At 51.1% G+C, this 25,745-nt stretch overlaps 1 protein-coding gene across 1 annotated transcript; it reads right to left on the bottom strand.

Moving 5' to 3' along the window:
- Positions 1-3,725: 3,725 nt before the first annotated feature.
- LOC123049920 (pathogenesis-related protein PRMS-like) lies at positions 3,726-4,262 on the bottom strand. The gene has a single exon (XM_044472771.1). It carries the CDS (start codon positions 4,260-4,262, stop codon positions 3,726-3,728), a length of 537 nt encoding a protein of 178 aa, XP_044328706.1.
- Positions 4,263-25,745: the final 21,483 nt, after the last annotated feature.

Raw genomic sequence — 25,745 nt, 5'->3', positions numbered from 1 at the left:
GGTCCTATTCAACCACCCCTCCACGGGCACCCCTCCACCGTCTACTATTCATCCAGCCCTCCGCACCACGGGGTCCTATTCAACCACCCCTCCATGGGCACCCCTCCACCATCTCCTGTTCATCCAGCCCTCCACCACACCACGGGGTCCTGTTCATCCAGAGGCAACGCCACCGCTCACTGTTCATCCAAACCCCCCCGCAGCGCTCACTGTTCATCCCAGAGGCAGCATCGATCGGCTTCAGTTAGCAGCAGTAGCGAAGGAATCGCTCGATCGGGTTCAGTTAACAGCCATCGATCGATCGCTCAGATTCAGTAATGCATAGCCTGCAGTGCAATCGTTCGGTTCCAGTTAGAGCCCAACGCCTCGCTCGGGTTCAGTTAGAGCCAACGCCTCGCACACACGCGCGTACGTGTACGAGAGAAACGCGCATCGCTCGGCCCCCGACCTCCCACCGTAACCGGGAACTCCCCGAAATTTTCCTCGCCCTCGCTTCTACCGCGGTTTTTTCCGTCATGGACGGCCCAAACAATGTCATGCAGCTGCGTCTCCCGCCCGCCCAGGACGAAAAGCCCATTTTCTGTCATGATTTTTTGTCATAGAAGTAGGAGCCCACCACATCTATGATGATACCGGGTTTTGTCAAAATTATCGTCATAGAAGTGTCATATGTATGACAGAATTTTTTTTCGTTCGGCCCAAAATGTCACAGATGTGTCTTTTTTTTGTAGTGTATGTACCCCTCCCAGTGAGAATGAATTGAAAACCAACATCATGGCGCTTTTAATTTTGAATCAAGCGCTGGAGGGTGCGTGGGGTGCTATTATCAGGAATCACAAAAAGTGAGGTAGAAGCTTGTGGTGTAGGAACATTGGCGAAAGTCCTTGATCCTTTCCACGCTGAGGTCATGGCTTTCTTGCGGGGTAACCAACTAGAAGCAGCAAAACGCTTAAAATATGTGTGCAACTTTGCTTGCTTCGATAAGCTCTTAATCACGTTCAGTTCTCTAAGGTTGATGATGTGCGGATCCTAGCTTGGGGTGGGTATCTTCAGTTCAAGGCGAGTGCGGTATACCACATTATCAAACTCTCTGGCCATGAGCTCCCCTGCATGACCTCAATTGGGATGGCTTCATGCCCATGAAGGTCAAGGTGTTCGCCTGGATTCTAAGACATGGTAACACTCATGTGCAGGACTTCCTACATCAGATCGACTTCCTCAAACATGATGACTGCCCCTTTTGCCCCACTCGGTCTGAGACGATCGTGCAGCTATTCTTTGAGTGCCCCAATTTACATCCGATGTGGGCGCGCGTCCTCAGCCGCTACAGTATGCTTGTCGATTGTTGTGTTGAAAATGTTTGGTGTGTCTTCTCCACCTGTCACCCCTCCTGGAGCCGTCTACTTCTCAGCACGACGATGTGTTGTGTCCTTTGGGTTACCTGGAAGACCCGGAACCAAATGGTGTTTGATCACATCCGGACCTCGAATCTTGACTTGCGGCATTCGATCCAGGAGCATCTCCGATGATGGGTGGTCCAAGCCCCCTTCCGTGTAGATTGTACCCCGTTCTACACTGGTGTGAGGCTGTCTATAGTTGATAGCCGTCCTCTCTCTCTCTCTCTCTCTCTCTCTCTCTCCTCTACGGAGCTATGTAATAATCGCAATGTCGTACTATTAATAGAAAAATGAGTTTGGGTGGGCGATCGCCCCCTTCCCCTCCCCCGTTAAGTGCTAAAAAAAGAGAATACGTTGATGTTGCAACGGATGAACAACAAAGACTTTGATCGATCACCTACTTGCTGACGTTGGAAGAATTAAAGGATGCTTAAAGCAAAACTCTTAAGTTGCTTTACTTTGGCAAGGGAGAACAGTAATAAAGTGTCCCATAGTTTACCCAATTAGGGGAGCACTCTGAACTTGTACGCGCCCTTGCAGAGTGATAATGTAACTTCTGTTGTACTGAACTTAGTGTGTGAACCTAAGTCTGTACGATCACTTGATTGAGGGAGTGATGCTGAAAAATACACGAATGCCCATGTGCCCATTATGGAAGTAATGAACTTGAATAAAGTATACATTCCATGGTTGTTGAAGCACACAATGTTCTTATTTAAGCGTGAGATCAGAAATGGAACCATAGTTCACAAACAAACCATACTGGCCAGCTGAGCCAACAAAGGAGTAGAGCCCAGTCATTCTTAGGTTCATACATCCACAAAATTTTGTGCTCAATTGGAATTGCTCTGTCAGCGTCATTGACGCCCATAGACATGCTAGGACTGGGAACCATCAGGATATGCAATTGCAATGCTCTGGTGTCCTACACGGAGTAACAACATCATCGTGGTCAACTGGAGATGGACTCGTTCAGGAATACTGAAAGCACCAAAGCACTGGAGAAGGTAGCATAAGGCCAAAGTATAAGGGCAGGCGGAAGGGGCTTGATGCTGCACACTTTCAGGTGTTCCAAAACCAGAGTTAGGGGGTGAAGAAGAATAGTGAAAGCACTAGAGAAGGTAGCAGAAGGCCAAAGTACATCGGCATGTGGAAGATGCTTGGGGCTACACAACCTTTTGAGGGGCTAGCAGATGGGGGTGAGGCGAATATCAATGATGGCTATGAGCTGAAATTGACGAGCATGGGAAACTGCAATGTGCTGGCGGAGGAAAATTCTGAAGAATCAAACTCTAATGATGGGTATCATACGCAAAGTTGTGGGTCTGATCTACTTCCCGAAGAAGACTGAAGAGAACTCAAGAAGCAAAGGGGGGTAGTCATGGTGAAGTGATCCGGATGCAGGCAATCCTTGACTGAATTTTCTTAGGGATTATTTTTGATAAAGGGTGCTTTAATTATCTTAAAATGTAGCATCAAGCAGATACAAAACATTATGAGTAACACCCGACCTTTGTATAACTAGGATGCATGCAACCGAACAACAAAAGTCCGATAAATGGAAAAGTAACAAAAGCGATAAGTCGGCAACAGTAGAGTCCTATAGACCGACATGCCTATGTCGAAAATGGAGGTAGAGTTTTTAGGACTAATGTTGCAAATTTTGTAGTCCAATTTTTAGTAACCAACTGAAATTGACATGTAGTAATCTCTGTACCACTCGAATTCCCTACTCGTATTGCCTGCATTTTATGGACGTGTGAACTACACCAGTGGTGATCTGCAATTGACGTGTGAACTACACCTATGGTGATCTGCAATTGGCGTGTGAACTACACCTATGGTGATTTGCAATTTGTGTTTGTTCCAAGAAAACAAAAAAATGGCTGTTTGAATACATTAGTTTGTTTCTATAATCTGATCTGTGAAAATGAGCTTCTATGCAAACCGTTTGGTTTCTTGGAACAAACAAAAATGAGGATAGAGTAGGGTCGAGCCGATCAGACTGCGGGGAGAAAGGTTGTTCAGAGTTCTTGGTGGGAAAATAATCGTGTGCGAGGGAAGTCGAAAACTAGTCACTCCTCTGCTACTTGGTTTACGCGATAGCACTATCAGATTCAGCTAGCAATACCATTGCAGTATATATAGCGGGATAAAGTGGTTTACGGTACGGGCGAACTGAACAAAACCAAAGTAACAGACAGCTTCAGTCACAGTGTAGTCCGAGTTTCCCATTACTTAACCAAAAATCGCCGGACCAAACGCCTTATTTCGCATCATATATTAGTTGGCCACATCTTTCCTGATGTAGCTCCCGTATAGACGTACTCAGTATGGCGGGTCGTCGTAGTTGCCGCCAGGGGAGTAGCTGCAAACAGCCACGGTGTCGTTGCTGCCGCGGCAGGTGCGGCAGGCGCAGCCGAGCTCTCGCGTGGTGTTCCGCACCACCAACTTGTAGGACCCGCATTCCTTGCCGGGCGCGCACGCGTTGGCGCCGTGATCGTACCACCGCCGCTCGTACACCCACGAGCCGGTGGCGGCTTCGCCGTCTTGTTTCCCGCTGCCCCAGTACCTGTTCCGCGCGTAGATCGGCGGGACGTACTTTGGCGGCTCCAGCTTGCAGCGGGCGGCGAGCTGGGCCGCGTACCGCTTGGCGTCCTGCCCCAGCGTCCAGTTCCACTCCAGGGGTGCCACGCCGACCTCGCGGTGCGCGTCGTTGTGCCCCTGCAGGAACTGGAACGCCACGGGCACTCTAGGGGCCGCGACGGCGACGCCATTGTTGTCGTTAATGCTGGCTGATGCCAGTGACTGTGAGACTAGTGCAAGCAACAAGATGGCGGCGCAGACGAAAGTAGACATGCTCATCTGTTGCATATGTGACTCTGAGCTCAGTTGATTTGGTGAAGTTTTAGAGGAATTGACGTTCTTATATAGGACAACACGAGGGGTTAACTTGCACAAGCGTATGCGTCAGTTTTGGAATTCGGAGAATTAACATGAAGCGCTCGTCTCCGAATAATTAAAGGCATTCACTGCTACCGAGAATTAACAGGTTAGCCGTTTTGCATGTACTACTACGTACGACTTCCTTCTCCCTGATATATACTTGCACAACAGACCTTCCTTTCGTACACACAAAAATGTGAGGACAAATGAAATAATTTTTTTTGAAGGTTCAAATGAAATAAATTTGTTCGCCTGTTGAACATTTGTTACACATTCCGTTTCCCGTAAGAGGCTTTCGCCGAGTAGGCCATTTTGAAGACCGAGCTCCATGAAGGCCTTAATTTCGAAAATTTTAAATTTCAAACATTCCAGTTTTAAAAACATCTGAAAAATACACATGTATACAGGGATGTAATGTGTACGTGTGCAAAATTTCATGATTATATACATTGAATTGCAAGCTGCAAAAAAGTAAAAAAAAAACATGGACTTTGAGGATAAAGAGTACACATATGTTAAAAGAGCCACCGATTTGTCTTTTTTGTTTTGTAGATCTCATTTTAATCTATTTCGATCTGAAATTTTACACATGCACATTATGTCTCTAGGTATATGTGTATTTTTTCAGATTTTTTTGTAACTAGAAAGTTTGAATTTTGGAGTTTTCAAATAAGGCCTCCATGGAGCTCGGCTTCCATTTGGCATTTTCGGCTTTCGCCCCGCTTTATAAAGTCAACAACGCGTCCATACAATAAGTTCAAGTGTCGTAAAATAAATTAGTCTGTTGGGGCATCAACACAAACACGTCTAAAAAAGCATGAAAGAAATAGGAAAAAAGACCACTAAGTGGCCGAAGTCTCAGAGGGCTTGCTGCGAGGCAAGTTGGCGAGTGAGATCAGTCATCGCATCCATCATAAGACCCAGGCGATCGCGATCTCCCTGTCTAGATATTAGGTGCTAGTGCTACAAATTGCTAATAATTTGAAAATAGAGGCAGAGGCCCGCCTAAGAAAGACCCGCTCAATCACCACATTACATCTTATTGCACGTCGTCCACAAACTATAAGCTAAGTCGCAAACACCAGCTAGAAGATGTCACAGCCCTAGAATTATTTTAGTGCCAACACTTATTTTATTATGAAGCATCCATGCATCATGTTTATTTCAAATAAATTTGAATTGGGGAAAAACTAAAGCCTCAAACTTTAAATAAAAAGGGCAAAAGAACCATGAAAATCTCACTAAATGTTTCAAAAAATGCCTTCTTTAATATTTGGAAATTTTATAAAATGATTTATGCCCAACTAAAAATTGTGAACATTTATAAGGAACATTTTGTGCACTGAATTTAAATCATATTGTACTTGGATTTGAAGTTATATTCATATATGATAGAATATAAATTCAAAAGGCCCTGAAACAAATTGCGTGCATTTGGCTAGGTCCATTATTGGAGATAAAACTGTAATTTTGAAGGATTGGACATTTGAGGGATATGCTAGCTAAGGGTTAATCCCCAAACAAGAAAGTATATACATTTTTGGATTTGAAAAAAGATAAGATCAAGGTGTTGTGCTCCTACGACGATGGTGGAATGAGAGGAATAGAATCAAGGAGGAAGGTAACATGGTGATAATGTTGCTATGTGTCTTATTGCTGAAACTCAAACTGGTTAGTAGTTCAGATTGTACAAAGCATATGTACCCCTCCGAATGAGAATGAACTGAAAACCAACATCAATGGCACTTTTAATACTGAATCAAGCACTGTGGGGTGGGTGGGTTGCTATTATCAGGTATCGCAAAAAGTGAGGTAGAAGCTTGTGGTGCAGGAAAATTGAAGAAAGTCCTTAATCATTTCCACGCTGAGGTCATGGTTGTCTTGTGGGGTTCCATCTAGAAGCAACAACATGCTTAAAATATGTGTGCTTTGAAACTGAGGATACATTGTTGTTTTTTTTTCTTTTAGAACGAAGGATCACGAAGAGCCAGGCTTTGAACTAAAAAAGCCATCAACCGGCCAAGTGTTACAACAAACAACCCAAATTACAACGGCCAGAACGATACAACGAGGAGCACTCGAAAGAAAACACTAACTACAACCTCCACAAGCAGCTAAAGAATGGAAAATAAGATTACAACTTGCAAAAGGCCGAGTACTCCAAACTAGGATCATACGTAGCAGAACGGAGCATCAGAGCAGGACATAGTTGGCCTTCGAAGATGGACCAAGCTCCAGGAACACCTAGGGTAGAAGGGAAACAACATCTTCCTTCTCTATCACCGAAGAGGGACCCTACCCCCTCGCCATGGCTCGTAGGCGCCACACCGTCAGGATTTCGAGAAGCTAGCCCTAGAGCTAGAAGAATGCCGCCCTCACATCGTAAGGTGGACATAGGGTGACCACTTCGATTTGGGATATTCCTAGTCGGTCGCTGTCGGTGTCAAAACTGGCGGATCTCGGGTAGGGGGTCCCGAACTGTGCGTCTAGGGTCGATGGTAACAGGAGACGGGGTCACGATGTGTACCCAGGTTCGGGCCCTCTTGATGGAGGTAATACCCTACTTCCTGCTTGATTGATCTTGATGAATATGAGGATTACAAGAGTTGATCTACCACGAGATCGTAATGGCTAAACCCTAGATGTCTAGCCTGTATGATTGTGATTGCCTCTACCGACTAAACCCTCCGGTTTATATAGACACCGAAGGGGCCTAGGGTTGTACAGAGTCGGTTTACAAGGGAAGGAATCTACATATCCGAATGCCAAGCGTGCCATCCACGCCAAGGAGAGTCCCATCCGGACACGCGAAGAAGTCTTCTATCTTGTATCCTCATAGCTCATTAGTCCGGCCCATGTTACATAGTCCGGACGCCCGAGGACCGCTTAATCTAGGACTCCCTCAGTAGCCCCTGAACCAGGTTTCAATGACGACGTGTCCGGCGCGCAGATTGTGTTTGGCATTGCAAGGCGGGTTCCTCCTTCGAATACTCCAAAACAGCCTTCGAATACAGAAAACGTGTCCGGTTCTTCAAGAGAAGTACCACACACACACACCCGCAGAGAGTATAATATTTCACGAGTCCAATCTACTAACAACTTTTGTAGCATGACATCACGTCGCTGCCCCGTCATTATTTCGAACCGTTTTTTAGCCTCCCGCTCCATGTTTCAAGATGCGGTTTTATTGGCACGTCTTATCGAAGCAGATATCGTGTCCCCTTATTGCGGGATTCTCATCAATACGGGCATGGGTAATCCAACCGCGCCGTCGGCACGGCCTTTGGGGAATAGGCGAGTTTTAAGGCGAGTGGGGAGGCGCTTGATATTCGCTGCCTTTATAAGGAGATAAGGATTCACCCTTTCACCCACGCCTTCTTTTCTCAGCCCACTCATTCTTGAGCTCCAGCGCCCAAGCTGTCATCCTCTCCGCCTCAGAAAAGCACTCCGACCATGTCCGCATCCGGAGCGCAGGGCAAGTGGATGGTTTCCTCTGTCAAGGAGAAGGACATCACGAAGCTCCGAGAGGTTGGGTACTTAGCCCAGGAAATCGCCCATCGGCTTCGAGCCCAGGGGCAGATCATCCCCACCCCGGAGCCCCATGAGAGGGTGGTATTCATCCCTCACTAGTCCGTGGATTGGGATTCCCTCTCCACCCATTCGTCCGCGGACTCATGTTCTACTACGGGCTGGATTTCCACGATCTGGCCCCCAACTCCTTCCTCAACATCTCTGCATTCATTGTCGTGTGCGAGGCCTTCCTCCGCATCCCACCCCACTTCAGATTGTGGTTAAAGATCTTCAATGTGAAGCCGAAGGTGGTGGGTGGTCAACATGCAGAGTGCGGATGCGCCATGGTGAGCAAGATGCCCAACGTCTCATGGCCCAAAGGTACCTTCGTGGAGACCGTCAAAGGGTGGCAACAACAGTGGTTCTACGTCACAGAGCCTCGCGACACCACCTGGGCCGCGACTCCCGAATTCCAGTCCGGAGCGCCGATGCGGCTCACCTCCTGGCTAGAGAAGGGCCTGAACTGGTCTTCATCGGACGAGCTGACAGCGCTTCAGACGCGCATCCAGAGCATGGTAGACAAGAACATCAAGCTTTTCAATGTGATCCAGGTGATGCTTTTTCGCCGGATCCTTCCGTGCCAAAGCCGAACTTACAATTTGTGGGAGTTCGATTCGGCCGAGCACCAGACCCTGCAATAGTTCTTCGGCACTACACACGAAGACATCTGGAAGGTGCTTTTCAAGGCCAATAAGATGTGGCCGAAGACGACCGAGGATCGTGGGTACAACCTGACCCATCCCGCCACCCGGTAAGTTTTTTGTTTTTTCAAGGTGTATCCTTTACTTGTATACTCTAGGAAGATGTCTAAGCTTCCCTATTTGTTCTTTCAGGGCTGGACAAAGAGGGCAGAGCGGATTCAGTGTCCGGCTCCGCTGCCCGAAAACCCAGCAATCCCACTTCTCACGAAGATGGTGGTTCCGGCACCCTACCAAGCGCCGGAGAAGAAGGCCAAGGAGACCAGAAGTGGCCTCCGTCATATGGGCACTTCGGACGTGACGTCCGAAGACGCCGAGACCCACTCCTCCCCCACCGAGGACGAGGAGGAGGAGGAGGAAAGCAAATCTCCCCCGGAGGGGGGAGGAAGAAAAGGGCGGCCTCCACGCATCTGGAGGCAGAGGCGTCCAAGAAGGGGAAGGTCCCCCTCGCGGATAACTCCGCGTGGGACATCGATAGCAGCTCCGAGTGGCGCCCCATGGATAAGCCCCTGGACAAATCGTAAGTACTCGAAGACGCACACATATATCCAGCTCCTTTACTTCATGGTTTTAACATGTTGAATCATGCGCTGCAGTCCGTCTCTTTCCGACCTCCAGCGATCCTCATCTTCAGGGAATTCGCTGGATCCGAAGGTGATGGACAGCGGGTCCCTTCCGGCGGCCTTCTCTCCCTAGGCCATGGACGATGCCGAGGTGTTGTCCCGAAGGACCTCCCCAGGCCAGAGAGAAACACAGGAGGCCGTCAGAGTGCCGCCAGAGGGTGATACCTCGGCCGCCAGACACATGGGGGAGCAAATCCCCCTGGAGACTGGCAATGGGAGCCATATTCAATTCGGCCCCCAGCCGAATACAATTCCGGAGACCTATACGGCTCCGGAATCAGGCAAGCAGCCTCCTTTGAAAGAAGGAGGTGCACCGATTTTACCGGTGACCTCTGCCCATCCAGAGGCAGCGGATACTGTACTGGAAGCGCTACAAGGCGCTTCCATTGTTGAGAAACACCGTATCCTTATGGGTACGGTGGTTGAGATGGTTCAGTCCGTTAAGAGCGGACTGACCGGAGCCTGCACCAGCCTTCTAATAGGCTTTGAGGTATGCGACGTAATTATGCAAAAAGAATGTCATAGTATAGACAGTAGCCCCTGAGACTCAATCCGGTGGTCGGAAAGAAAAGCCGGACAGAGGATCAAATAATTTTCGCAGGAGACTAACCATACATGTCTATGTGAATAAGCAGGCGTCGTTGCTGGCTGCGACCTCCCATTCTGCCGAAGTCTCTGGACTGAAGCAGAGTTTGGAGCGGACCGAGGAAGAGCTCGGCCGTGTGAGAAAACAGCTTGAGGACAAGCAAGGTATGCAATGACCTTTGGTTTATCCAGAAAGGATGAATGATTTGTGTTGACCATAGTGTCATGATATTTCGTAGGAGCGGCGACCGAGGTGGAGACCCTCAAGAAGGCGTTGGCGGAGGCCCAGAAAAGTGCGGCAAAGGAGCAAGCCGCCCGGGAAAAACACGAGGCAAGGGTCGGGGAGGTCCAGCAGGAGCTCTAGGACGCTGTAAAGAATTGCGAGTCCTTGGAGCGCAAGTTTGCGGACCAAGAGTCCGAACTTGCGAAGGCCCGCCAAAGCGCACAAGAGGCCCGGGTCGAAGCCCAGGGCGCCCTTTAGGAAATCCAGGAGGCAAGAAAATCGCGGCGGGTAAGGCCTTTATTATGCAGAGCAAGTATGTGAAGAAGAGGTACCTCTTACTGACCCCGATTTGGAGTTCTCCAGGGGCTTTTGCGGATCTGCCGTACGGTGTTGCTGACGCTGCGGAATTCTTCCGAGCCGAAGAAGGGAGCTCAACGAAGAAGCTGTTCTGGTCGCAATACCTTGCGCTAGAGCATCCGGTGTCTTTTAGCGATCAGCTGAAACAACTGACCGAACTGCATGGGGTGGCCGAACTGGCCATGAAGGATTTGATAATCCGTTTGTGGCCTGCCGAAGCCATACCCAGCAGCTACTTCAGGCTCGTGAAGCGGCTGGTCAATGCCTGCCCTCAGCTTGATGCCGTCAAGCGATCGATCTGCACCGAAGGTGCGTGGATGGCCTTCGCCCGTGTCAAGATGTAGTGGGCGAAGATGGACGCCGTCAAGCTCGCGACCGAGGGACCGCCCATGGGCAAGGAGCACCGCACGCCCGAGCGGTATTTTGATGATGTCCTGAAGGGACCCCGCGTTGTAGAGGGCCAGTGTTCAAAAGACATTATCTTTGAATGAGGTCATTCATGTTATCCCTTCATGTATTATAAAACAAAGCCGTTATGTAATATAATATTTGTTGTTTTAAAATGTTACCTCCTGTGCGGCCGTTTTGTTAAATCTGAGAGTTGGCCAGTCGTCGGTTTCAGCCCCCACGTAGGTAGTACGGGGGTGTTCGGGATAGAATCTAAACACTCTTGATCCGAGAGTTTGGTCCTTGAAGGAGGTGTTTAGCGCAACGAACCAGGCAATCAGACTATGTGGCTTTATCACCCTCACTTAGCCATAAGAGTTTGACAATAGAAATGCAGGTGCAGCCCGTAGTTAGTATTTAATCCGGACTAGGGTGTTGTAGACACCTGATCGGGTAAAGGCCGATTTGTCGCATAATGCGGAAAAAATCGAAAAAGATTTTTAACCTCCGAATAGTTGGCCAGCTCTTGCCGCATCATGACTGTCAGTTTTCGGCTTTCTCTACTGAGGTGTTTGCTCGGATAAACCAGAAACACAATCGCAGTAGTTCTCCCTTTACTACCTTAGCCGATAGGACGGAACGTAAGGTAGTAAGCACAGGAGCCGGGAAAGCCAACTATTGACCAAAGACATGATTCGGAGCCGATGCATATAATGCTAATTTCGGGGTGCCGAACTATACTGTAAAAAGTGTTCGGACTTTGTTGCCGTAGTATGGAGCACAATGAAGCCCCTGGCGAATTAAAGCGTACCAAAGTATATGGTGCAATCGACAAGAATAGGGAAATAAAATGAAGTAGTAAGCTAGTGCCACATAAGTTGGCCACAAACTGTTTCTATTATAATTTGATTGATACGTCAAAGCGTATTTGTACAAATAGTGCGATAAGTAGCAGGGCTATTTAACATGCCGAGACCAAGGGGGAGCTGCGTGCGGGTCCTGAAAATAGGTAGAATAATCATCAAGAAGAACATCTAGAGGTTCCCCCACACGTCTGTGCTGCTTGCCGCCTTGGTATATCTATCCTTCGAAAGGACCGATGATCAGGCCGTCTGGAGGGGCCTGAAGAGAAGAAACCTAAAAAGGGAAAAAAGAAAAGGGAAGGCATGTGTGCCCAGGGTAGGTTAAGCCGTATTATGGACCACCATCTAGTTATGCCTCCGTCTCTGCCCATGGTATTTTGAGTGCATAGTTATGTACGCGCGGTACGTACGCCGCCATTTGTCGGGACTGAGACTGAGGCCGAATTGCTAGTCCAACTCCTGACGAGCTGGACTGTCATGCTGCGGAGTAGTCCGGACTCGTTTGAGAGTGTCCGGGAGCTTGGCCGCTGAAGTAAAGTTCTGCTTAATAAGGCCGCTCTGTACTTCCGCTGCCAGGGTCGCGGTGTGCTTCTCCGTACGGAGGGAGCGCTCCGTGTTTCCATTGACTGTTATGACACCGCATGGTCCGGGCATCTTGAGTTTGAGATAAGCATAGTGTGGCACCGCATTGAATCGAGCAAATGCAGTTTGTCTGAGCAGTGCGTGATAGCCACTGCGGAAGGGGACGATGTCTAAGATCAAGTCTTTGCTTCGGAAGTTGTCCGGGGATCCGAAGACAACTTACAATGTGATTGAACCAGTGCAGCGGGCCTCTACACCTGGTATTACTCCTTTAAAGGTAGTTTTCGTGAGCTTGCTCCTTGATGGATCGATGCCAATTTTGCAGACTGTATCCTGATAGAGCAGGTTGAGGCTGCTGCCACCGTCCATGAGGACTCGCGTGAGGTGGAATCCATCAAAGATTGGGTGAAGGACCAGTGCGGCTAAACCGCCACGACAGATACTGGTCGGATGGTCCCTGCGATCAAAGGTGATCGGGCAGCACGACCATGGGTTGAATTGTGGGGGAACTGGCTCTATCGCATAGATGTCCCTGAGCGCACGTTTGCGCTCCCTCTTGGGGATATGGGTAACGTATATCATGTTCACCGTTTTAACTTGGGGGGGGGGGGGACTTCTTCTGTCCCCTTGTGTTCGGTAGACGGGGCTCCTTGTCATCGTCCTCACTCCGTGACCCCTTCTCCTTGTTCTCGGCATTTAACTTGCCGGCCTGTTTAAAGACCCAACAACTTCTGTAGGTATGATTGGCTGGTTTATCGGGAGTGCCGTGGATCTGACATGGACGATCGAGTATGCGGTCCAAGTTGGATGAGCCCGGATTGTTCCTTTTAAATGGCTTGTTCCGCTGGCTGGATTTGGAGCCACTGTATCCGGTGTTGACCGCCGTGTCATCGGTATTGTCACCGTTGTTTTGATGCTTGTGCCTGTTGCGTCGGGGCTTGCCGTTACTATTTCTGGCTTCAGATGTGCCAGGTTCACTTGAATTATTATTGCTACGGGCTAGCCAGCTATCTTCGCCCGTGCAAAAGTGGGTCATGAGTGCCGTGAGGGCCGCCATGGACTTTGGCTTTTCCTGGCCGAGGTGTCGGGCGAGCTATTCGTCGCGGATGCTATGCTTAAAGGCCGCTAGGGCTTCGGCATCCGGACAGTCGACGATCTGGTTCTTTTTAGTTAGGAACCTAGTCCAGAATTTCCTGTCCGACTCTCCAGGCTGTTGAACTATGTGACTTAAGTCATCGGCATCCGTAGGTCGGATGTATGTACCTTGGAAGTTGTCACGGAAGGCGTCTTCCAAGTCCTCCCAGCTGCCAATGGAGTTTTCAGGTAGGCTGTTCAACCAGTGCCGAGCTGGTCCCTTGAGTTTTAGCGGGAGGTATTTGATGGCATGAAGATCATCACCGCGGGCCATATGGATATGGAGAAGAAAATCCTCAATCCATACCGCGGATCTGTTGTTCCATCATACGATTCTATATTCACTGGTTTAAACCCATCCGGGAACTCGTGCTCCATTACTTCATCAATGAAGTAGAGGGGGTGTGCGGCGCCTCTATATTGGGCCAAGCCGCGACGTAGCTCGGATGGAGTCTGTCTGTGGTTTTCGGCCCAGGCGTGATTATGCTTGTCACGTCCGGCTAGATAGCCCTCGTCGCGCGTCGGGGCACGCCCCCGCGATCCGTAGATCGATCTGGTCTGACCTGCTCTACTATCCAGGTCCTGCCACAGGTCATATGTATATCCCCGAGCTGTTATATCTCTACCTTTACGACGAGGTGGTATTGGCTGGTGTTTGGATTGAGTTGTCGTTTTGTCCCGGCCACGAGGTGGTCGGTCAGCCGCATTACGTGCTGAAGGTGCGGGCTCGAGGGCCTCGTCGTCAAATTTAGGTAGAAGTTTACACTTTGGGTAACTTTTGGTTGGGTGCTCGAGGCCGTATTCCTCGGCTGCCAGGACGTTAGTCCACCTGTCGTTGAGTAAATCTTGATCAGCTTGAAGCTGCTGCTGCTTCTTTTTCAGGCTCCTTGCAGTGGCTATTAGCCGACGCTTAAAGCGCTCCTGCTCGAGAGGTTCCTCCGGCACAATAAAGTCTTCGTTGCCGAGGCTCACCTCATCCTCGTAGAGTGGAAGATAATTGTTGTCCTCCGAGTCTTCGTTTACGGCCTGTTCATCAGGGCTAACTTGCCCATCTTCTCGATCGTCCTGTTTGGAGGTAGGCTCGACGGGTTCTTCTTCGTCTTCGGCATCATCTGGAGTGTTGTCTCTCGTGCTGGTATTGCTGTCTTTTCCACGGCGTGATTTAGAGCGGCGCCATTGACGTAGGCGGGAAGGAAACTCCTTGGCCGAGCTCACACGATGCTGACTCCGAGGGTTCAGAGCCAGTGTTCAGAGAAGAGTCCGGCTAATTGATGGTTGCCAGAGACACTACTTCCTCCGGCTCTCCCGTACTGGGTTTAGTTGCTGCAGATAATCCGGCGGGCTCAGGAATCCCGTCTTCGGACATGGCGACCCGCTCCGGGTCTAAAGCCAGAGCGTAGGTTGGAGTCGCGAACCCTTGGAAGATCAAGTCTCCTCGGTTATCAGCGACATAGTCCAGATTTCGAAAACTAATCTGGTGGCCCTGGGCGTAGCTCTCGATCTGCTCTAGATGGCCAAGCGAGTTGGCCCGCAATGCGAAGCCACCGAACACGAAGAGCTGGCCGGGGAGAAAAACCTCCCACGGGACAGCATCATTGTAGATGACTGATGAAGCCATCGAACCTTCTGACGACGACTGTCGGTGTCAAAACCGGCGGATATCGGGTAGGGGGTCCCGAACTATGCGTCTAGGATCGATGGTAACAGGAGACGGGGGACACGATGTTTACCCAGGTTCGGGCCCTCTCTATGGAGGTAATACCCTACTTCCTCCTTGATTGATATTGATGAATATGAGTATTACAAGAGATGATCTACCACGAGATCGTAATGGCTGAACCCTAGAAGTCTAGCCTGTATGACTATGGTAATGTGTATATCTATGCCATCCGGACTACGCCCTCTGGTTTACATAGAGTCGGTTACATAAGAAGGAATCTTCATAGTTGATCGCCAAGCTTGCCTTCCACGCCAAGGAGAGTCCAATCCGGACACGGGTACAATCTTCGGCCTTCATGTCTTCATAGCCCACCAGTCTGGCCCATGGATAACAGGCCGGACGCTCGAGGACCCCTTAGTCCAGGACTCCCTCAGTTGCCCCTGAACCTGGCTTCAATGACGAGGAGTCTGGCGCGCAAATTGTTTTCGGCATTGCAAGGCGGGTTCCCTTTTCTCCGAACTCCAAGATAGTCTTCGGACACAGTGATAGTATCCGGACCTGTCACACACACCATACGTAACCATAGAGAAAATATAGTTTTACACGAATCCAATCCTCTGACAAAATTTTGTAGCATGACAGTACGTCTGACCGGTCATAATTCCAAACCGTTTTTGTGTTCGACGCCCCACGTCCCGAGGCACGGTTGCCATTGGCACGTCTTGTCAAAGCAGTGGCCGTGTCCCCTTATCGCGGGATTCTCATCAATGCGGGCATGGGTAACCCAACCGTGCTGTTTATACGGCCCTTGGGAATAGGCGAGTTCTAAGGCGAGTGGGGAGGCATTCAATATTCACTGCCTTTATAAGAGGATAAGGATTCCCTCTTTTTCCCTCACGCCTTCTCTCCATCCTCGCCCTTCCAACCTCGAGGTCCAGCGCCCCAGTTCTCATCTCCTTTCCACTCGAGCTAGCGCTCAACCATGTCTGGATCCGGACGTCAAGGCAAGTGGATGGTCTCCTCCGTTAGGGAGGAGGACATTACTGAGCTTCGGGCGGTCGGATACCTGGCGAAGGATATCGCCCACTGCCTGCCGGCTAAGGGACAAGTCGTCCCCACGCCGAAGCCCAACGAGAGTGTGGTATTCATCCCTCATTTCTTCCGCGGGCTAGGGTTCCCACTCCACCCTTTCGTCCACGGGCTGATGTATTATTACGGGGTAGATTTCCACGATCTATCCCCGAACTCCTTCCTCAACATCTCGGCGTTTATCGTTGTGTGTGAGGTTTTCCTCCGTATCCAACCCCACTTCGGACCGTGGCTCAAAGTCTTCAACGTGAAGCCGAAGGTGGTGGATGGCCAGCACGCAGAGTGCGGAGGAGCCATGGTGAGTAAGCTGTCGAACGCTTCCTGGCCGAAAGGCACGTTTGTGGATACAGTGAAGGAGTGGCAAAAACAGTGGTTCTATATCACAAAACCCCGCGGCACCATCTGGGCCGCAGCCACCGAATTCCGCTCCGGCTCTCCCATGCGACTTACCTCTTTGGTCGAGAAGAGTCCGAACTGGTGTTCGTCCGATGAGCTGATAGCGTTGTAGACGCGCGTCCAGAGCATGATAGCCAAGGACGTCAAGCTTGTCGATGTAATCCAGGTGATGCTAGTTCGCCGGATTCTCCCATGCGAGCGCAGAAGTCGCCCTCTGTGGGATTTTAATCCGAAGAAGCATCAAACCTTGGTGAGGCTCTTCGAAACCACCCACGAAGATGCCTGGAAGTTTCTCTTTAAGGGCAACGAGAAACCACCGGTCACGGATTCAGACCGTGGTCACGATTATAAACACCTCGCCAGCGAGGTAGGCTATTTCGGACGTGTCCCCAACTTAATTGTTTCGAGGATGATGTCTGAGTTTATCATTGCTTTTTCAGGATTGGATGGAGAGGGCAAAGCGGATTCAGTGTCCGGCTCCGCTGCCCGAAGAACCGGTCATCCCGCGTCTGGCGAAGATGCTGGTGCCGGCGCCATATAAGGCGCCGGAGAAGAAGGCCAAGAAGAAGGCCAAGGGGGCCAAAAGTGGCCCCCGTCGCAAGGGCACTTCGGACGTGACGTCCGAAGAAGAGGAAGCCCATTCCTCCGTCCCTGAGGACGACGACGCGGAAGAAGAGGAGGAGGTGGAGAAGAATCCTCCCCCTAAGGAGAAGAAGAGGGGGGCCTCCATGAATCTGGAGGCGGGAACACCTAAGAAGGGGAAGGGCACCCCTGCGGTCAACACCGCATGGGAAGTTGACAGTAGTCTGGAGCGACGCATCCGCACTAAGCCTCGGGCCGCATCGTAAGTACTATGACTTTCGTACATAAGTATACCCGGCCCCTCCTTTTTATTGTTTTGACGTGGTTAATTGTGCCATTGCAGTCCGGCCCGTGGGCAGCATCTAGTGATCCTCATCTGGAGGTTCGTTGGATCCGGCGGAAATGGCCAGTATGTTGTCGCCGCCTGCTTATTTCCCTGAGGCTAAGGACGACACCGAAGTATTGTCCCGGAGGACTGCTCCGAGCTGGGGAGGGTTCCAGGACGCTATCCAGGAGGCACCACAAGGGGAGACCTCCGCTCCCGGACACATGGGGGAGCAAATCCCCATGGACACTGGCGAAGAGGGTCGTATTGAGTTTGGCCCTCAGCCGAATACGATCCCCGGGACCAATACGGCCCCGGGATCTGGCGTGCGCATTCCTTCGAAGGAGGGGGGGTGCGCCAGTTCCACCGATGGCCCCTGTCCAACCAGGGGCGCCGGATAACCTGATGGAGGCACTACGAGGTGCCTCCATTGTGGATGAGCACCGTATCCTTATGGGTATGGTGATCGAGAAGCTTCAGTCCGCCAAGAGCGGACTAAACGAGGCATGCAACAACCTGTTGACAGGTTTCGAGGTAAGTCACGTAGAAAGAGAACACCCCGTGGCGACAGTAGCCCCTGAGACACTGTCCGGTGTTCGGAAAGAAAGACCGGACAGAGGATCAACCCTTTGAAGGATACTAATTTGATATTTCTAAATAAGCAGGCGTCGCTGTTGGCCGCGACTTCGCGTGCCGCCGAAGTCTCTGAACTGAAGCAAAGGTTGGAGTGGGCCGAGAACGAGCTCGGCGAGGTGAAGGTTCAGCTTTAGGAGAAGCAAGATGAGTGACGACTTGCTATGTATTCATAAAGAATAAACAGTAAGTATTGACCGGAGTGTCATAATATGTGTAGGGGCGGTGACCGAGGTTGAGGCCCTAAAGAATGCCCTGGCCGAGGTCGAGGGGAAGGCTGTCTAGCAGCAAGCCGCCCATAAGAAGCTCAAGGCCCGGGTCGGCGAGGTCCAGGAGGAGCTCCAAGACGCGGTGAAGAAATGCGAAGCCTTGGAGCGCGAGGTGTCGATTTGAGAGACCGAACTTACCAAGGCTCGCCAGAGCGCGGAGACTGCACGGAAGGAGGCCCGGGATACTCTTTAGGAGATGCAGGAGGCCAAGAAGGTTGAAGTGGGTAAGGCTTTTAACATGCAAAGCAAGTATGCGGAGAGGAAGTACCTTTTACTAACCCGGATTCGGAGTTGCCCACGGGCTTTTGCGGATCTGCCACGCAGCGTGTCTGATGCTGCGGAGTTCTTTCGAGCCGGCGAAGGGAATTCCACGGAGAAGCTGTTCTGGGCGCAGTATGCTGTGCCAGAACACCCGGTGCCCTTTGCCGATCAACTGAAACAGTTGGTCGAGCTGCACAGGATGGCCGAACTGGCCATGAAGGATTTAATAATCCGGCTGTGGCCAGCCGAAGCTATGCCTAGCAGTTATTTTGGCCTCGTGAAGCGGGTGATGGAGGCTTGTCCGCGGCTGGACGTCGTCAAGCGATCAGTCTGCATCGAAGGTGCCTGCATGGCCTTCGCTCGTTGCAAGATGTGGTGGGAGAAGATGGACACTGTCGAGGTGGCCAACGGGCCGCCGGAGGGCAAGGAGCACCGCACACCCGAGCGATATTTTGTGGATGTCCTGGAGGGATCTCGACTTGTAGCAGCGCAGTGCGGGCAGGACATTATTTTTGAATGAATGCATTCGTTTTTTGTCTTTGCCTTGTATGATGAGAACAAATCCGGTTTGTAATATAATGTTTGTTATGTTTCGATTGTTTCCTCCTGTGCGGCCGTGTTGTGTTAAATCTGAGGGTTGGCCAGTCGTCGGCTTCTGCCCTCACGTAGGTAGTACGGAGGTGTTCGGGATGTAATCTAAACAATCTTGACCCAATTATATGGTCCTTGAAGGAGTTGTTTAGCGCAACGAACCAGGAAATCAGACTATGCGGCTTGAACGCCCTCACTTAGCCATAGGAGTTTTATAATAAAACATAGGTGCAACCCTGGTATACAAACCAGAGTGATGTCAGCGTCTGACCGAGAAGTACCGATCCTTCGCGGAATGCGGAAAAAGTCTCCAACGATTTGAGACCTCTGAACAGCTGACCGGCTCTCGCCGCATCATGACAGTCAGTTTTTGGCTTTCTCTACTGAGGTGCTCATCTGGTCAAGGCCAGGGCACAATCGCAGTAGTTCTCCCTTTACTACCCAAGCCGATGTAGCAGAACGTAGGGTAGCAAGCACAAGAGCCGGGCAACCCAACTATTGACCAAAGACATGATTCGGAGCCAATGCATATAATGCTAAATTCGGGGTGCCGAACTTATCTTTAAGGAGTGTTCGGACTTTGTTGCCGTATTATGGGGCGACGAGAAGCCCCTGGCGGATATGAGACGTACCGAAGTGTACGGGTGCGAAAATATAAGTAATTAATGGTGAAGGAAAACAGAAAGAGAACAAACGTAGTATTTGGAGCCCCTTGACTTGGGCCATGAACTGTTTCCATTAGAGTTGGGTTAATGCGTCAAAGCGCATTTATACAAGTAATGCGATAAGCAACCGGCTATTTAGCATGCCGGAACGAGAGGAGAGCTGCATTTGGGTACTGAAAAACCGGTAGAATAGTCGTTGGATTGTTCTCTAGGGCTTCCCCTGTATTCCTGTGCTCCGTGCCAATCTGGTGTACTTGTCCTTTGACAGGACCGGTAATCAGGCCATTGGAGGAGGCCTGTAGAAAAGATACCCGAAAAAGGGAAAAAAGGGAAAAGGAAATAGTAAATATACCAGTGAGTCCGGGATCGGTGTAGCCGAACTACAAGCTACCTGTGCCTCCGTCGATGCCCATGGGATTTTGAGTGCGTAATTATGTACGCGTGGTGCGGATGCCGCTACCTCATCGGGACTGGGACGGAGGCCGAATTGCTAATCGAGCTCTTGACGAGCCGAACCGTCCTGTTGCAGTGTGGTCCGCACCCTCTTAGTGATGTCCAGGGGCTTGGCAGCCGGATTACGGTTCTGCTTGAGAAGGCCGCTCTGTACGTCTGCTGCTAGGGCGGCTGTGTGCTCCTCTGTTCGGAGGGAGCATTCAGTGTTGCCATTGACTGTTATGATGTTGCGTGGACCGGGCATCTTGAGCTTGAGGTAAGCATAGTGTGGCACTACGTTGAATCTAGCAAACACGGTTCGTCCGAGCAGTGCGTGGTAGCCGCTGCAGAAGGGGACGATATCGAAGATTAACTCTTCGCTTTAGAAGTTGTCCGGAGAACCGAAGACCACCTCCAGCATGATTGAGCCCGTACAACGGGCCTCTACACTTGGTATGACTCCTTTAAAGGTAGTCCTTGTGGGTTTGATTCGTGAGGGATTAATGCCCATCTTCCACACTGTATCCTGATAGAGCAGGTTGAGGCTTATTCCACCGTCCATTAGGACTCATGTTAGGTGAAATCCGTCGATGATTGGGTCGAGGACCAGTGCGGCTGAACCGCCGTGGCGGATACTAGTTGGGTGATCTCGACGATCGAAGGTGATTGGGAATGACGACCACAGATCGAATTTTGGGGCGACTGGGTCTACCGCGTAGACGTCCCTGAGTGCTCGCTTGCGCTCCCTTTTGGGGATGTGTGTAGCGTATATCATGTTCACCATTTTTACTTGAGGAGGAAATTTCTTCTGCCCCCCAGTGTTCACCTGCCGGGGCTCTTCTTCCTCGTCCTCACTTTGTGATCCCTTTTCTTTGTTCTCGGTATTTAACTTGCCAGCCTGTTTTATAAACCCAACAGTCTCTGTTGGTATGATTGGCTTGTTTGTCTGGGGTGCCATGTATCTGGCACGGAAGATCAAGTATGCGGTCCAGGCTGGATGGTCCCTCATTGTTCCTTTTGTAGGGCTTCTTCCGCTGGCCGGACTTGGAGCCGCTGAATCCGGCGTTAACCGTAGTGTCATCGGTATTGTCGCCATTGCTTCGGCGTTTGTGTCTATTGCGCCAGAGCTTGCCGGTGTTGTTCTTGGACTCAGAGGGGCCTGCCTCGCTGGTTGTGTTTTTGCTACGAGCCAGCCAGCTATCCTCACCCGCGCAAAAGCGGGTCATGAGTGCTGTGAGGGCTGCCATGGATTTCGGCTTTTCTTGGCCGAGGTGGTGGGTGAGCCATTCGTCACGGATGCTGTGTTTGAAGGCTGCTAGGGCTTCGGCATCCGGACAGTCAACAATCTGGTTCATTTTGGTTAGGAACCTAGTCCAGAATTTTCTGGCTGATTCTCCGGGCTGTTGGACTATATGACTTAAGTCATCGGCATCTGGTGGCCGGACATAAGTACCTTGGAAGTTGTCGAGAAAGGCTTCTTCCAAGTCCTCCCAGCTGCCGATAGAATTTTTGGGCAGGCTATTTTAGCCAGTGTCTAGCTGGCCCTTTTAATTTTAGTGGGAGGTATTTGATGGCGTGGAGATCGTCTCCTCGGGCCATATGGATGTGGAGAATAAAATCTTCGATCCACACTGCGGGATCGGTTGTTCCGTCGTATGATTCAATGTTTACGGGCTTGAACCCCTCGGGGAATTCGTGATCCAGTACTTCATCTGTGAAACAGAGAGGGTCTGCGGCGCCTCTATATCGGGCTGCGTCACGGCGCACCTCCGATGAAGTCCGTCTGTGGTTATCGGCCCGGGCGTGACTAGGTTTGTCACGTCCGAATAGGTAGCCGTCATCCCGAGTCGGGAAGCGTCCTCGCGATCCGTAGATTGATCTGGTGTGTCCTGCTGTACTGTCCAAATCCTGCCGAAGGCTGTATGTATGGTCCCGAGCTGTTTTGTCTCTGTTTTTACGAGGCGGTGGGGCGGGCTGTTGTTTGGCCTGAGTTGCCATTTTATCCCGACCGCGTGGTGGTCGGTCCGCCGCACTATCCCGACCACGTGGTGGTCGTTCCGCATTGCGCGAGGGAGGTATGGGCTCCGGTGCCTCCTCATCGAACTGAGGTAGCAGTTTGTGCTTCGGGTAACTCTTGGCTGGGCGCTTGAGGCCATATTCTTCGGCTACCAGGACGTCGGCCCATCTGTCAATGAGTAGGTCTTGATCTGCTTGAAGTTGCTGCTGCTTTTTCTTCAGGCTTTTTGCCGTAGCTATTAGCTGGCGCTTGAAGCGCTCCTGCTCGAGGGGTGCCTCAGGCACGATGAAATCCTCGCTGCCGAGGCTTTCCTCATCCTCGGAGACTGGACGATAACTATCGTCATCCGGGTCATCGGGCATGGCCTGTTTATCAGGGTTAATTTGCCCGTTGTCTTGTTCCTCATGTTCGGATGCAGCTCCAACAGGGTCTTCATTGTTTTCGGCATCGCCCAGAGTACTATTTTCTCCGTGTCCAGTGTTGTCGTCTTTTGAGCGACCAGGCTTAGAACGGCGTTTAGGGCGCCGGCGCTTGGACTGTGTCTCAGATTTTTTATTTGCAACTGGATCTTCTTTGTCATCGTCGCTAGTTTTTTTAGGTGTGTCAACCATGTACACATCGTACGAAGAGGTGTCCGTCCAACGTCCAGTGAATGGCGGGTCTTGGCCTTGCTCCTTGTTGGCATCGTCGTCCATACCATCGATGTCTTCGGAGCCATAATAAAGCACGTTGGTTAAGTCATCGACAGTGGCTATGAAGTGGGTGGCGGGTGGGAAGCAAAATTCCCCATCATCAGCCTCTAGATCGAACCGAACATAGTTCGGCTGTGAGTCCTTTTGCAAGGACAAACTCTTTAAAGAGTTTAGCACATCGCCCAAAGGTGAGTGCTGGAAAACGTCTGCCCCGCTGAATTCGAAGATCGATAATCGATCTAGCTCGGTGTCCGCAGGCGTACATTGTCCGGAACTTATAGCCGGAGACGAGTCCGGAGTTCTGTTGACGCAAATATTGCAGGGTGTCGAGTCCGTGTGCGGCTCCAACGCCATGGACTCTGTGGCCTCGGATGGCACAACCTGCTCCGGATCTAAGGCCGTTGCAGCAAAAGGAACCATCACCTCGATGTGATCCGATGACGGATTTAAGTCATGTTCATCGGGGTGAGGTGGAGCGATCGCCGTGGTCTCAAATCCCTTGAAGATCAAGTCTCCGCGGATATCCGCGACGTAGTTCAAGCTTCCAAATCTGACCTGGTGGCCAGGGGCGTAGCCATCGATCTGCTCCAGATGGCCAAGCGAGTTGGCCCGCAGTACGAAGCCGCCGAATACGAAAATCTGCCCGGGGAGGAAGGTTTCTCCTTGGACAACGTCACTATAGACGATCGAAGGGGCCATCGGACCTTTCGTCGAGGGCACAGTGGAACTCTCAATGAAAGCACCAATGTCGGTGTCAAAACCGGCGGATCTCGGGTAGGGGTCCCGAACTGTGTGTCTAGGATCGATGGTAACAGGAGACGGGGGACACGATGTTTACCCAGGTTCGGGCCCTCTCTATGGAGGTAATACCCTACTTCCTGCTTGATTGATCTTGATGAATATGAGTATTACAAGAGTTGATCTACCACGAGATCATAATGGCTGAACCCTAGAAGTCTAGCCTGTATGACTATGGTAATGTGTATATCTATGCCATCCGGACTACTCCCTCTGGTTTATATAGACACCGGAGGGATCTAGGTTACATAGAATCGGTTACATAAGAAGGAATCTTCATAGTTGGTCACCAAGCTTGCCGTCCACGCCAAGGAGAGTCCAATCCGGACACGGGTACATTCTTCGGTCTTCATGTCTTCACAGCCCATTAGTCCGGCCCATGGATAACAGGCCGGACGCTCGAGGACCCCTTAGTCCAGGACTTCCTCAACGACGCAGCGGAACTCTCAATGAAAGCACCAACGTCGGTGTCAAAACCGGCGGATCTCGGGTAGGGGGTCCCGAACTGTGCGTCTAGGGTCGATGGTAACAGGAGACGGGGGATATGATGTTTACCCAGGTTCGGGCCCTCTCGATGGAGGTAATACCCTACTTCCTGCTTGATTGATCTTGATGAATATGAGGATTACAAGAGTTGATCTACCACGAGATCGTAATGGCTAAACCCTAGATGTCTAGCCTGTATGATTGTGATTGCCTCTACGGACTAAACCCTCCGGTTTATATAGACACCGGAGGGGCCTAGGGTTGTACATAGTCGGTTTACAAGGGAAGGAATCTACATATCCGAACGCCAAGCTTGCCATCCACGCCAAGGAGAGTCCCATCCGGACACAGGAAGAAGTCTTCGGTCTTGTATCTTCATAGCCCATTTGTCCGGCCCATGTTACATAGTCCGGACGCCCGAGGACCCCTTAATCCAGGACTCCCTCAGTCGCTCCACCACGGTCCACACCCAACTAGTTGGAAAGGCAAGCTTCATGGAATTGGAGCCAAAGAGGAGCCAGCTGGGTACCAAGCGCAAACTCAAAACACAAGCCAACCTCAATCCCTCTCCTGCAGAGCCTCCCGACCGAGCCCAGCACCCTTGACGACGCCTCCAGCAAGGTCACGACGTGTAAGCCGCCGCCGCAAAATCCACTGTGGATTAAGGGTTTTCACCCGGGCAGGGGGGTCGGGGTGGAGAGCAGGGGACCTCAGCTGCGCCCCCATGGAGGAAAGCAGCGCCCTTGGGCATTGCCGCCACAGGGCCAGCCGGACCGGTCAAGGTTTCCCCCGATCCCCTAGCTGGCCACAAACACCCACCAACGCCGGAGCCAGTAAACAAATCGCTAGCACCCGTCGACGGCGAGAGAGAGGCAGCGGGGAAGAGGGATTTCGAACCTCCAGATCTGAAAAAGAAGAGACTTCGCGCCGTGGCCGAACTCCACCAATCATCCGCCGTCCGCTTGGTCGAGCATGCTGGCCAGCACCCCCTAGGAATGCCACCTGCTGCCCAACGCCGCCGCCTCATTGGCCGGGGCCGCCACCGCAGAAACCACTGGCCTCCGAGAGGGGATGGAGCGCCGAGAACCCCACCGCCACCTTCATCGGCGGCCGTCTACGGTAGCAGCGAGGGGAGGAAGGAGGTGGAGGGTTGGCGGCGGCCACGGAACCCTAGTTGTCCCCGAGTCGCCCGAGGGGGCAACAAGAGGGTCGGGCAGGATACGTTGTTGTTGCAAGGGATCAACAACGAAGAGTTTGATTGATCACCTGCTTGCTGGCACTGGCATAATTAAAGGATGCTTAAAGCAAAACTCTAAAGTTGCTTTGTTTTGGCTAGGAAGAACTTTAATAAAGTGTCTCATAGTATAGCCCATTAGGGGAGCACTTTGAACTCGTACGCACCCTTGCAAACTGATCATGTAACTTTTGTTGTACTGGACTTACTGTTGAACCTAAGTCAGTACGATCACTTCATTGAGTAAGTG

The sequence above is a fragment of the Triticum aestivum genome, chromosome 2D, assembly GCF_018294505.1.
Source record: "Triticum aestivum cultivar Chinese Spring chromosome 2D, IWGSC CS RefSeq v2.1, whole genome shotgun sequence".
NCBI classification, from domain to species: Eukaryota; Viridiplantae; Streptophyta; class Magnoliopsida; order Poales; family Poaceae; genus Triticum; species Triticum aestivum.
Note: the sequence above shows the minus strand (reverse complement) of the source record. Positions and strands in the feature narration are given on the sequence as shown.

Coding starts and splice junctions, on each gene's coding strand:
- LOC123049920 (XM_044472771.1), bottom strand. CDS start 4,262: ATGAGCATGTCTACTTTCGTCTGCGCCGCCATCTTGTTGCTTGCACTA.